This window comes from Filicampus tigris, chromosome 20 (assembly GCF_054856515.1).
Source record: "Filicampus tigris isolate MCC_2025a chromosome 20, RoL_Ftig_1.0, whole genome shotgun sequence".
NCBI classification, from domain to species: Eukaryota; Metazoa; Chordata; class Actinopteri; order Syngnathiformes; family Syngnathidae; genus Filicampus; species Filicampus tigris.
Window position 1 is genome coordinate 2,093,790 of NC_141236.1, and position 14,761 is coordinate 2,108,550.

At 38.6% G+C, this 14,761-nt stretch overlaps 1 protein-coding gene across 3 annotated transcripts in view; it reads right to left on the reverse strand.

Moving 5' to 3' along the window:
- Positions 1-89: 89 nt before the first annotated feature.
- lbr (lamin B receptor) overlaps positions 90-14,761 on the reverse strand; it is a 30,406-nt gene continuing 15,734 nt past the window's right edge. For all 3 annotated transcript variants that reach the window (XM_086018262.1, XM_086018264.1, XM_086018263.1), the window contains exons 5-14: positions 11,273-11,438; positions 10,813-11,009; positions 8,931-8,985; positions 7,057-7,251; positions 6,875-6,978; positions 4,892-5,017; positions 4,602-4,770; positions 4,429-4,509; positions 2,136-2,258; positions 90-1,758 (exon numbers count right to left, since the gene is read on the reverse strand). In XM_086018262.1, coding sequence (XP_085874388.1) covers positions 1,598-1,758; positions 2,136-2,258; positions 4,429-4,509; positions 4,602-4,770; positions 4,892-5,017; positions 6,875-6,978; positions 7,057-7,251; positions 8,931-8,985; positions 10,813-11,009; positions 11,273-11,438 — 1,377 coding nt within the window. In that variant the 3' untranslated portion in view covers positions 90-1,597. The remainder of the gene's footprint in view (positions 1,759-2,135; positions 2,259-4,428; positions 4,510-4,601; positions 4,771-4,891; positions 5,018-6,874; positions 6,979-7,056; positions 7,252-8,930; positions 8,986-10,812; positions 11,010-11,272; positions 11,439-14,761) is intronic.

The following is a 14,761-nucleotide window of genomic DNA, read 5'->3' on the forward strand; positions in this document are numbered from 1 at the left end:
AAAAGTCCAAATGTTTGAGAGGGCTGAATACTTCGGCAAGCCACTGTATGTCAATTATGAATATAAAACAACAAAAAAGAAGAAAGTAATGAAGGTCTGTAAAATTTTATTTGGGCTGCAACATGTATACAGATACTTTAACCAGTTAAGTAATTGTGTTGCGGAGGTAATTTTATTTTTTTTTGTCACTTCCAAACATAACAAAGTCCATTTGTTGTAATACACTGAGATGAAATATGGCAGATCTACCTGTAAACAAAATAACAATGGGCCATATTGCATTATAAAAGAAAAAAAAAAAACAGCAACATTAAATAGCTATAAAGAAAAAATCCTATATTTTTTCCCCCCCATGAGGAATGAAGCAAAAATATTTACAAGTCCTTCGAGTTCACACATTGCTACTTCTGTTGTGATCAAGAGCTGCAAATACTGAGCATGCAAACACTGTTATCACAGTATAAATGAGTCACAAATGACATGACATAAAGCTGAGGTTGTAAGACAGGGGCGGAGCCATGGGTGGGGCTGTGTGCGAACAGGCCCACCCAGATTGACAGACTGCCCACCCAGTGAGATTCCTGAAAAAAATATGTACTTTGAAATTTTTAGTAAACTATTATTAAATTCTTTTTGAATTTGTGTTTTGTTGTGTGTTTTTATTTCATTGAATATTAAGAATGGCATAATTGAGGTTGTCTAAAGAAGAACTGAACTTCATATTAATTAGTTTGTCATTTTATTTGAATATTCTATGTGTCGGGACAGGAGGATTGTGCTCAGTGAGAGAAATATTCAGGCCCCGTTCATCCACGTTAGCCACGTTCTGGCTCCGCCCCTGTTGTAAGAGGAATGTTTCAAAGGCTCAAAAAGCACAACGCTGACTTGCCACAAAAAGAGAATAAAGTGGCGGAAGAAATGAAACAAAATGAAATGATTCAACACCATGATCATCGTGTTGGTTTTCCCCTCCAACGCTGAGCAAGTCATCAAAAGGGTTATAAATCCTATCAAATCTGCTATTTAAGGAATTAAAAACGCAACTCTGCTGCATCTATACAAAATTTGAGACTGTACAGGAAAACTTCTGTAATGCAAATTTATGGAATACTTGTGGGTCCTGAGAAAAATAGAAGTTGCCATTGCAGTGTACAGCTTATTTAGATCCCATTCGTCATAAGGAAGGACTACTTATACAATCATAAAAAAAAGGAGAAAAAATCCTAAGTGGAGCTAAAAATCAAACACAAGTGGTTCTGTTTTACCTGAAGTATAAAAACAAATGCATATATACAAAAATATACATCCTAAGACTTTCCTTACAGAGGCATCATTTTTGCATCAAATTGCAAAATATTACATTTTCTTCCTCGTTCTTTTGCAAATAGTTCATGATGCCAACAAAAGTCCATATTGGTTTTTTTTGTAAAACCTTTCTTGAAATGTACCGAAGCACAAAAAACAATCCACGATCAAGATGTTTAAATTCATTCTTTTAAAATGATAATGCAAATGCTGACAAAAAGAAAAGTTATTGGTGTGTGAGAGCTTTAGTGGCTGTAATACTGGCTCAAAAAAATGTCCAGCACCAGTCACCTCAGTAGACACGGGGGATGATCCGGTAGCGCACCGTTCGGCAGTATTCGTCCCAGGCCGAGCCGTACTTCCTCCTGCAATCGCTCATGTCCCGAGAGTCTCGGTGCACCAGCAGGATGATGAAGTAGATCATGTAGTACCACGGCAACAGGTGACTAAACCCTACAAGTGTGTTGGGCGGAAAAAAAAAAGCACAATTATTTTGTTTTATATATATATTCCACAGTAATAGTGTATAATGTCGCTGTCTAATGAAATATGTGAGTTTTCTTTATTACGGAGTGGGAACAGAATAGGATATTCATGATGTTATAAATTTTCCTCTAATTATACATCCTTACTTATATTTGGAACTAGGCTTGCACGATATACTGGTTCTAATTTGGTACCACAATACTGAGGCATTTAAAACTATACTCTACTGAATTTGGATAGTGCCGGTAGTCGGGTACAGGATTGTTTTTGAGCATTAAAAGAAAGAATGAAGACATTTGTAAACGATTTTCATTGGACAGCAGCAACTGTGAATCGTGACTTACCGCAGGGTATTGACCAGGCCAGAGCCATGATGAGGTCTCCTAAGTAGTTGGGGTGACGGACGACCCCCCACCAACCAGACACCAGCAGACTCTTTCCTGTTGCTGTGGGAATGGTCCTCAGGTCTGTTTAAAAAAAAAAAAATGACAATAGCACATCGGAATAACAATTAAATAGAATGTAAATAAACAGTTTGTGCGACATTGTTCATTCATTGTGACTGTGTGGTTCCTTCTGTTGTGCGCGCCTTGGCCACCAGGGGCCAGTATAATACAATAGGGACGGTTACAGGAAGCTACCGTGGTATTAAGTCACCATTCACAGAGATAATATGCCTGTCAGCCAATATTTCTAATAATTTTCCATGGATCTGAGCATTCACACAAACTCCCTGAGCATTTATTGAACCACTGTGAGCAACATACCTGTCCAAAACCTGAGATGGCTGTGTTTTGAAAGACGTCACTACAAGTGGAAAATGTACGGTGTTTATTGCTGTGTTTACTACATTTTAGCCTCAGATTCATCATCATCTTTTTTGACCACATTTTAAAAAGAAGTCGCTACACATGGAACGAATGAATGATGCCTGTGGACATTTACAACTGTACTTTTTCGATGCGTAATACATTTTAGCATCATTTACAAAGTATGTTTACTACATCACTTACAAATGACTGCCGTTTAATTTTTATATATGAATCATCTAAAATGGTCACAGCCATACTATTGATATGTTTGCTACTTGTTTATATGAGGATGTGATGGTTTGCATCCTTATTATTGTTATGCATACTACATTTTAATATCGCAATCATTATTCATCTACAACATTTGCAACATTCTACCTTTGGAATCTGCTGGTTTGCAGTAACTTGTACTGTATTATTGCTGTTTTGTTTATGTAAAGTGCTTTGTTACAGCTATAGCTGTTATTTAATGCACTATATAAATAAAGTTGTCTTGTATTGTATTGTATAGGTATGGGCGGCACGGTGATAGACTGGTTACCACATCTGCCTCACAGTTCAGAGGTCGTGGGTTCGATCCCGGCCCCGGCCTCCCTGTGTGGAGTTTGCATGTTCTCCACGTGCCTGCGTGGGTTTTCTCCGGGTACTCCGGTTTCCTCCCACATTCCATAAACATGCATGGTAAGTTGATTGCGGATGTTTGTTTGTCTCTGTGTGCCCTGGCAACCAATTCAGGGTGTTTCCCGCCTACTGCCCGAAGACAGCTGGGATAGGCTCCAGCACGCCCCGCGACCCTTGTGGGGATAGGCGGTATAGATAATGGATGGATGTATAGGTATGTTACAAAAAATTCAAACCATATATACATCGAAATAGAGCATATAATTGGATAGAGATTTACAACATAAAATGAGCCATATTTTGTAAAAATCGGTTAAGGAAGTTATGCACTTTTTTGTCACGAATTGGCCCAAATTGTCCAGGATTTATATCATAATTGTTAGTAAATCATGGCTTCAATATTTCCTATTTTATAAAGTAAAAACTATGAACAAGTGGAGAGTGACGAGTGACGCTTTTCATCACAATATGTGAGTAGGAAAGTGGATGAAAAAAATAAAGGCAAAGGTAAGATCCATGTGACAATGATTACATGACATGCAATGATGCTCACCTTGTATTTCAGTCTGAAATGCTCCTACACTTTCACATTTGTCTTACCACCTTGTCAACCACATGTGCCAAATAACCTTGTCAATTCTTAATGTGAGCCAAATTTGAAAATATAAAGTGCAAATACAGCTCAGGTTGGATTTTTTTTTTAATGTGCTGAATACATTTGCTGTGCGCAATTGCGCATGCGCACATTGAGTTAACGTCAGCGTTGTCATATTGTCTGAATAAATGTATTACTACACCGTTTGTGTTCCAATAAATTTCGCTGAAAGAGTTATACTTTTTAAGTTAACACACCCATGTTATTAGTTAGCCTGTCTGTGGCATTTTGCAGAGCTTGTTAGCGTTAGGCTAAGCGGACTTTGCTATGACTTTACAGTTCATTTCACGTTTATAAGCGTTCAAATCGCAATGACAGTGATTTGGCATCTAGTTTGTGGCATATTTATGGGTTAAAATACTAATACAGACCATTTCAATCCTTTGTAGGGTTGTGCTAAAATTTGAAATTCACGGTCAGGCTGGGTGTTCATTTCCCAAGACTAATAACGGCTCCAATGTACATTCCTGGCATTTTATGAAATTCAGCAACATGAGTTGTTATTCGACAATGTAAATATGTGTAACAATAGGAACCTTCAACACTTACATGACAGTTTGGGGTCTAATGGGTTTCTCCTGAAGGCATTTTTCTCAGAGTTGGATTTTCTGAAGATGTAGAAGCCAATAACTGAGCAAGAGAAACACAATGGAGAAAATGTCATTACTGGGATTCCTGCAATACCTAAATTTTGAAATTGATGAGTTGAGCTTTCTTCTCACGTTTGAGCAAGACGATGGCAGCGGCGGCTGGGAGGTTCAGTTTATTTGGATGGCTAACCAGATAATAGGCCTGCAGGGTGTAGGTAAAAGGAACCCACACTAGATCTCCAAAGGCCAACATGAAGCCAAAGCCATCGTGCATCAAGTCCATGGTGGTCAAGATGGCCTCCTGAAATGTGTAGTTTCACACATTACATTTAATGCATGAAGAAAAATTATGAAGCCTTCAGTTTCTAGAAAGTATCGTAAAATCGAATCATAACCATTTCATCAATAAGCCTTCTGTGTACCTCATTCCAGAGGCCATCTACCACATAGAGCAGCTGGAAGACATTCACGAGGATCATGGCATAGGATGGCGTGTCCAAACCTTGCTGCTCCATCTCTGCCAGCGCGAATGCAAAGTTGATCAAGCACTGAAAAACACATCCACGGTCACAAGGTTGCAGGTATGGACTCAATCTTGGTATCATGTCACCATCAACATAATATGAAGTAGGGCTGCTCGATTATGAAAAAAATATGAATCACGATTAATTTGGGCAATAATTGAAATCACGATTATTCAAACGATTATTTTTTTTTTTTTGCTACAAAACAAGAACAGGTTTAAAACATGTAAAAAATATTAAGACAAAATTCTGTGAAATGCTATAATAATTTAAGTTCGTCTTGGACCCAACAACATTTATCAAATTAATTATTTTAAAAAAATAATTAAAGTGCAAATGTATAAATTAAAGTAAAGTATGGTTTCCTTGTATAAACAAACAAGTTAACTTGCTATGCACTTATACATTGCCAAAGTAGTAAACTGCTTGGAGTAAAATGCCAATTTTGACAGAATAACAGACATGCTCTATTCATCTATACATTTAGACCTTTGTCTGGAGCCTTTTTTGTTTTGTTTTTAAAGTAATATTTACACATAGTAAACAAAGTTAAAGTAATTTGCTTCTGATAAATTATAAATCTAATATGCTGATAGGGTCAAACTAATTTAAATGTTGACTGTTACAACCTAGTACATAATCTATACAATACTTCTAAATTACAGCAGGCCATGTATAAATTATATTACAATATAATGACTAATAATATGTTTGCAAATTGCATTTGAGGCAATTTGAAACAAAAATGAACACAAAAAAATGTGACTTCATATATAGACTACACAAGAAATTTAACTCAAGTCACAGTAATAATGTTTGGCATGGTTGCTATTTTTGTGCTAGTAAAAGTAGTGTATATTTCCATAAGATATGTTATTTAAAATAAATCGATCGTACCGATTGCGAAGTGGAGTCTGTGCCCTAAACATTTGGAAGCCTTGATTGGGCATTAGATTCTGTTATCTTTTTGTGTCTCTCTGATGTTGATGGGTGGGGGTTGCTGCGTTCAGTGTTTCTAGGACTGAGATTTGCGTTACAGACGACGCCAAATCTAACTCGGTGTTTTCTTGCTTTGGTGTATCATAACATCATCGTAAACCAAACGATGGTTGAATAGATTCGTTGTGTTGCCGGTGGATGCAGAGACAACTTGCACTTTATACGTCTTTGCTCGCCGTCTTCCACAGCAAACCCAAAATGTAACCAAATAAACGATTTGCCTTGCCTTGCTTGTTTACAAGTTGTTCCTGTGGCAGGTCTTGTGCCATTTTTAGGTCTGTTACTCTGTTAAAACGTTGAGTAGGAGCGGGCTGGCTGGCTGGCTGGCTGGCTGGCTACCTAGCTTGGAGAGGGCGGCGCAGCGGAGTAACTCGTGTGCGCATGCCTCAAAACAACTCCAAATTAGTATCAATGATCGTTTTTTTTACGATTATGCCAATTTTGTAATCGTGGAGTGTAATAATCGAAATCGTAATTGAATTTCGATTAATTGCACAGCCCTAATATGAAGACTAACAATGTTAGACCAAATCCACTTCATTCAATTATGAAGTGGGCGAACATGTACAGTATTGTAAACGTGTTCACTGTCAAATCTTCAGACATCAAAATAATTCCACATAAAGTCACTAGAGAGCCATACAGTGAAGACACATTGACCTTTTCATATTGTTTGTAAACAATAGGAGCCCGGGTTCTTCCGGGTGGCAGAAAAGTGACAGAGTAACAATGACAAAAACTTGGAAGTATGTGTGACATCATAGTGAAAAGTCTGGACCACAGCTAATTTAGTCATGACATTTCACATGATGAGACTATTTAATAGTTGAACATATGCCAAACATACTAAATGACTTGGGGTTGCCTTCCATGTCCACTCACCCAGCCGATTAGTCCTGGACGCATCTCACAGAAGAATTTCAAATCAAAATTTTTGATGCGGGGATTGAGCTCATGTCCCTTGAAGAAGTCATAAATCATGTTGCCTGGAAATAAATCAAGAAACTGTATTAATTAGAAAGACAGGGCATAAGGGCATAGGGTTTTCTTCTTCTTGGCCTTACCGGAGCTTCCCCCAAGTGCTTGCTGGTTGGGGGGAGCGTAGCGGGAGCGGATGTACAGGTAGACACTGAGCAGGACGGAGACGAGGAAGGATGCTACGGCAAGTTGCAAGAAGTGGCTGTGGATGTAGGTGAGGTTGATCCCCTGGTGGACGGCTGCTGCAACAACTGCAGCGCTCATCGCAATGGCAAAGAAACCTGATGGGGAACAAAAAAGCAGTAATTAGGTATGACACAAGACAGCAGTGGACCTTAAAGCTTAACATTGGCACTTATATGAGAGGTTTGCATGTAAAAATGACATTAGTACTAAAATGCCCACCTCAAAAGACTCTGTAGTGATTTAAGGGATTTTTTTGCGATTAGGTGTGTGACAAATTTCCCCACCCCTTTTGGAGGCGTGGCTTATGTTATGTTTTCGGTCTCAGCTGTCCATGTCACCGGAGGGAGCCAAGCGTGGGAAAAAAATTGCTCGTTTTGTCAGTTCTGTTGTCTAAAACAATGACCGATCGCCACCAAAATGCAAATGCACATGACTACTCTGGTCCACTTCAACCTGTGAAAGTATAAAAGTGTTCTGCACAATAGTTTGGATTTATTGACATAAAACGTGATCATGATCACCTCCACAAAATCAAAAATACCGTGGCGATTGCTCCTTCACTTTCACAAGCTGAAGCGGACAAGAGCATGAATGCGCACACGAACCCCGACTGGTTATATTTCGGACAACTCGTGTCAACTCTCAGTAGGGAGACGGCGGCTTGCAGCAGCAGCAGGTAGATTGGTGCTTTACGCCCCCCACTTCCCTCCCCGGCTAAAGGTAGGATAATGGGACAGCTAATAGCAACAACTAGCTTCAGGTCGTTAAAACAAAAGGTGTTAACACAACAACATAAGATCCTTACTCTGCGTCCAGCCTGCGTCGATCTTCGAGTCGCGGGTTTGCCTCCCAAAGCAGTCGCGTGCATTGTCAGTCAGAGAGCCGCCAGAGAGTGAGGTAAGCCCTCATCGAACAAGCGTCAATGTTCAGCGCACAAAAAGTTCCAGTGAGGCTGACTCCACAACCGAGTGTGGCCGCATTGGAACGTACCTTTTTTCGCTGTTTACGTTCCAAATTGGACGGCGTGTTGTCGGTTGAGAAAATGGGGCCATTCCTCATCCAAATAAATGTGCACATCTACTCATGTCCACTTCAGTCTCTGTAAATATCCTGCCTGGAGTTAAATGCCTCGTTCGTCCTAACCGAGATCACCAAAGAAGCAGTGTTTTTTTTTTATCTTTTTTCAAGCAAAGAAGCCGTGTGCGCTGGTCCCAGCCTGTGTAGCCCTGCTCACTTCCACATTTCCTCATTCTTATATAAATCAGCCACGCAGAGGTTAATCCTTTTGATATGTTGAAGTGGGCATTAGTAGAGATATCCACATAAATTGATCACCGTTTTTGGACGTTATAAGCAATGAAAGTACAGTGATTTCCAATGGAGAGTTTGGAATCGGTTACTCCCGTGACTCCGGACGAACAGGTATAGAACGCTAGGGGGCGCGGCCATTCTCTTCATTAACAAGGGGCATTATTCATGGAGTCACTTATTTCCTAATTTCTCCCAAATGTATTGATAAAATAGAAAATGACAACTCTTTTCATTTTCCTGATCAAAAAATATATCAAATGAACTTGTTAGTGAAAACACGGCCATCCCTGGCCCCACCGTCCCTTTAAAATGCACTCATTTCACCACAAATACTTTGTGATGGCACACTGGCCGGCGCAAGCCATTAGGGTGAATAGTAGCTCTGTCATTGCCATGGATCACCTTTTTTCAAACATGCCTAAAATGAGAGTTCGATGCTAGATTAAGACCTCCAGAAGCTCACCGTTTGTTCTGTACTTCAGCCTCTCACCAGACCTCAGTGGCATGCCCTCGCTCAGCTGCAAAAAGGGGGAAAAAATGCAAAAAAGGAGAATTAACAACTTCCCTCACTGCAGGAGGTGCTAATGGTCAATCATTTAAGGTGCACAGCATGACAGCTTCACAGACATTTAGAGACAGTATTAATATTCCGTACATGAATTCGCTTCACATACTGTCAAATCACGTTTACCAATATAGTTTACCACTTATGTGATGTAAAAGCAATATATTTTTTTCCATGAGCTCTTATTATGTGTTCTGCAATAAGTGTGAATCATCACTTTCTTCCTTTGGATCTGAGGGGGGCGATAAAGCAGACAAAAGCATAATAAATGTACTGTATCAATTGTGTTTTTCAGGTGAAACATCTTTATTGAAGATCAACATCAAGATGGAAGTTAGGATGCTCCAGGCCAAAATGAACAAGGATTTGCCATCCCCATCCCTGTCCATTACAGTTCCCTGACCTGACCTATAATTTAATTCCTGGCTCCTGCTTGAGCTCAAGTGAGTCAAAAGTCAGATGCCCATTTACGTGTGTCCTTTGCAAATGAGTGAATACAGTAGTTTTGAGTTGAGAGGTTAACGTGTCTCAATGGAGCTTGCAGGACTCTCACAATAACACATTTTACAGGGCGATATGTTTTCCCAGAAACTATCACGATAAACGATAAGAAATGTTTTCACGCCACTGATATAATGATGAGGGTAGACCAAAAATAATAAGTAATAAGTAAAGCATTTTTAAGAACAATTATCTATCAATTCTCAAGATTATATTGAAAAGTAAAATAATAAAATGTCTTAGCTAAAAAATATTGATAAAAATGACTCAGGCTTTGTTTTTAAAAAAAAAAACACTTCAAGTTACAGATATTAACACAACACAGACAGCCACATACTATCTGTATTGGTAAAATAAAATGAGATGTCATCTATCTCTGTAAGATAAGAATGTGTTCTTTCCCCTGGTTGTACAAGGCTGGAATGACTGTTTGGGAAATATTGTAAGGCAATTTGTACTACCTATTTTGTCTGCAGTTCGGTTAAAAGTGAAAGAATGATTACAGGAAGTTTCTTCACAGCATTATTATTATCATTATCATCAGAATTGTTGTTGTGCATTTTTTTAAAATACATTTTATTAATCAAAAATACTGTATATCTCTTTCTATATTCCAGTGGTTTACAGTGACAGCAGACAAATCAAATGTTCTTCCGCTGCATGACAAAGCAATCAACCCGTGTAACCAACTGTTGCCATTCATCTAACAGACTAAGTCATGACTCCCTTTAAATATATCAGCTTTTTTTTTAACTAGCTAAGATTTCACAGTGAGAAAGAACATTTGTGACTAAATTGAGACGAGATTGTTATTTCAATATTCATTCTTTATGTATATTTTGGTTTAGTGTTTACCCGTGAGATTTTTCTAATGTAAAACAGGAACCATGGCTCAACAAAGGTTGTTTTCCAACTGAGCTAATATTTAATTTCTCAAATAAAAGTTCAAGTTATTAAATAAGTCTCACATGATCCAGAGTGTAGACTGAACGTATAATGATTGTAAGCGATGTCTATCAGAGAGCTTGCATTGGAGAGATAGACTTGGTCTCACTGTCAATTTTGTGACTCGTTCAAAGAACCGACAGTGTATAAACAAGCAATAAAATAGTACAAAAAGAGCACTGAAGAGGATAGCTGTTAGCATGCATCGTTGCGCCGGTTAGCATTAGCGCTACTTGGCTACCATTAGTGTTACTGTACACTGCTGCACTTCATTAATAAATGAGATGAACAGTTGTGCGTGCCTATGTATCAACATGTCAAGTTATGTACTTACCTTTCCCACAGGCAGGATGTAGAGGAGGACCTGAAATAAGATCCACAGGATGACAAAGCCCAGGGCCCGAGCATCCCAAAAAGTCTCAAGGGGTGGCAAAGTTGGTGGGAAGTTGACTAAGCTGGGGTCCTCCAAGTTGACTTGAAGAATCACATAAAGAACCCAGGATGGCAGGAAGAGCAACCAGAAGTATGCCCCTGCAAGATGAGGGAAGCGTGTCTATAAACGCCAATTGTGAATACCGTACAATCATTTGCAAATCATTTTCACTTTATTGGACTCGCTTGTCGCATTTTGCGCTTCATAATGGGCCGAGCATTTGGGAGACTGGGCGGGATTGCAGTAAGGTCAGTCTACAAGTCGTGTCGACTCATTTAATACACAGTTGAACACATGCAAAAAAAAAAAAATAAGAAAAGAAATATAATGTAAAAAATCCTCAGCGCATGCAGCAACCTACCAATCTTGCCCCCAAAATCAAGCTGGGTGGAGACCGTCACAACAGGAGTCGCGACCACTTTGGTATCCACCAGCTGTTGTGGTTTGGTCTCGCTATCATCCTTCCTGCGCCGCAGATTGTAACGACTCTGGTTCTTCTCAGGCTCTGGCTCCATCTTTGCCTCAGACTTTATGAAGACAAAAGCCGGGTTTTATTTTATCAGGAATAATTGGAAAGCTGTCCTTGATGTGGGCAAACTGTCTTTCTGTTTGAGTTTAACATTTCACATGGCTATTGTAAGAGCTCTTTCGTGTCAGGCATGATTAGGGTTCTATAAATAATGTTGACATGGAAATTGTTAAGAAGCTCATTGGAAGCATTGTCAGACCTTTGACCTATATATGTAATTTGTCATTTCAAAAGGGAGTCTTTCCTGATAAAATGAAATTGGCAATAGTAATTCCAATCTTTAAAAATGGTGACAAACATTGTATAGAAAATTATAGACCAGGATCTCTAATTCCAGAATTTTTCCAAATATTAGAAGTTATTTGTGAAACAATTAAATGTGTTTATTAATAAAAATAAAATTTTGAGTGACATCCAGTATGGGTTTAGGGAAAATAGGACTACTACATTTGCAGTTATGCAAATGGTAGAGGACATTGCAAAAGCTAACGAAGATAACGAATATTCTATTAGTTTGTATCTCGATCTACATAAAGCATTTGACACAATAGATCATAGAAAGCTACTTTTGAAATTGGAGAAGTATGGGATAAGGGGTGTTGCCTATTCATGGCTAGCAAGCTATTTAGAAAATAGACACCAATGTGTAAAAATGAATAATAACAGGTCAGAGTTTAGAAGGGTCAGTTATTGGTCCAAAACTATTTATATTATATATAAATGAAATTAGTAGAGTGACACATCTTTTCAAATACCGTATTTTCCGGACTATAAGCCGCGACTTTTCCCCTAGATTTTGACCCATGCGGCTTATAGTCCGGTGCGGCTATTCTGTGGATTTTTCTTCCACCGCTCGGGGTGCTCTAACCAGAATGACAGTACAATTCAATGCAATACATTTCCCATTAACTGGATGTGACTGCTGATAGTTATACACACGCCCGAGTTGTGTGCGGGGAGCATGGGATCAATTCCCGCTCAGTGGCGGTGTCTGTGTGTGCCCTGCGACTGGCTGCCGACCAGTTCGGGGTGTAGTCTGCCTTCGCCCGTTGACGGCTGGGATAGGCTCCAGCACCTCCCCTGTATAGGATAAGCGGTTTGGAAGATGACACATGACACATGGATGTGACTGCAGGGGGAGGGGTTCAACAGGCGAGGGCGCCATAGACTAGGTTATAGCATTAGGTGCTGTAATGCTTTGATTTTATGATTTCCTAGAGGTCCCTGAGGTGCACATGAATGCGATTGGCTGATGTTAAGTCTGTTCTGTTGTTTCGATGTGAAATGCTATTGTTGATTTAGCATGTCGTCGTGTGTTGGATTGGCTGACTTTATTAACATAAAACAAGACAGGTGCAGATGTAGAATGTAGTAGAACAATAGATGGTGGAGTCCGGTGGACATTAGCTGACAAACTGGAGCAGCAGTCAGCAGTAAAATGAAGATAAGTACTGTTTATTTTCTCTTAGTTCTCTTCTGTTTTAATCAGCAACGTTGCTGCAGTGTTAAAAGGCACTGTAAGGAAAGAATCTGCTCAGGTACATACATGTACATTTACAGTTCATAATCGTTCATAAATGCAGTAAATATACAAGTTTTCAACATAGGTAGGTGCGGCTTATATAAAGGTGCGGCTTATTTAAGGGTTTCCCCAAAATGTTCTAAAAATAGAGTGGGTGATGCTTATGTAACGGTGCGGCTTGTATCCTGGAAAAAAACGGTATGTAATTTTTGCTGATGACACAGATGTGCTATGTTCGGGGACAAATCTAAAAGAGCTTTTGTGCAAAGTTGGAAGAGAGTTTGCTAATATTAAGTCATGGTTTGATGTACATAAATTATCTCTGAATATCAAGAAAACCAAATTTATGTTTTTGGGAAATCAGAAAAAAATAAAAGTGAATATTATGTTAAAAATGTGTAATGTTAATATTGAACGGGTTTATGAAGGAAAATTCCTTGGAGTTATGATAGATAATACATTAACATGGAAACAACATATTAACTATATAAAAGGAAAACAATTCTAAAACAATAGCAATATTATGTAAGTCAAAACGTCTTCTAAATCATAAAGCCTTACATATAATTTATTATTCTTTGATATTTCCCTATTTGACTTATGGCGTAGAATTGTGGGGATCTACACACAAAATTACAATAAATGCAATTGTAGTTTTGCAAAAAAGAGCAATACGAATTGTTAACTCACTATTATGCACATACAGACCCACTTTTTCAAATCAAACATTATGAAGTTAAAAGCCATATATTATTATAAAATCATGCAAATAATGTTTAAAGCAAAAACTCAATCTCTTCCTCACTCTATACAAAAGCTCTTTGAAATCCGGTAGCCTCAATATTGCTTAAGAGCTGTTTGTAAGTTCATTGTGCAAAAAGCAGTTAAGGGAATTAAAAGAAGATGTGTTTCTATTGTCGGGGTGAAATATTGGAATGATGCAAATATACATTGGAAAACCTGTGAATCACTTTTATTTTTTAAAAAGCTTGTTCGCAAAGCTATTTTGGAAAGTTGCAGAGAATGATTTAGATGATGATTTATTTATTGCTATTTGGTTTTGTCTTTGCATAGAATGTAAATAGGTAAATGCAGTTTTACATTGCCTTAAGGGGGAGAAAAGGCCAGGCTTAAATAAGCTTTAGCTTCTGCCTGTGCCATTCTGTCATGGGACATATGATTGTAAATGTCATGTTGTGCATATATTATGGATTGTAATGATGACTGATGACAGAATAAACAATCTACTACTACTACTAAATATACAGGGTCAGTGCTGGTTCTGGTAGGGCCACCACACCACCCAAAAAGACCTAGATTACTTTTCACAGGTGAATAGAAAACTCAAAAAGTGACTTGTTTTTAAAGGGCATTGTAGCTTTAACCCTTATCCTAACCCAAATACAATGATTGTCTGAGAATAAGAAACAGATTAATTGAAAAAAAGCTTTGCTAGAAACAATGTCACATGCTAGCGAATCCTGCACTTGTACTGTACACATCAAACAGTTAACACAAAGCTATGACTCAACTACTCAGACGGACTACTTGTCGGTTAGCACCAGGCACAGAAGCATATTCGAGACTCATAGTGGAGACACTGGCCAGTAATCTGACATTGAGCTGCTATTATAGTGCAACATTTTTAACTAATTTACAAGACATAATCGGCCATGTTCAACTGCAGAGCCGCAAATTCTTTCCGAACATTACAACTAAAACTGAGAAAGTAAAGCAGGAGAACATGGCGGGCATGCCTTGTGACCAGCTGAATTTGCAGGATCTTGTGAGGGGAGCCT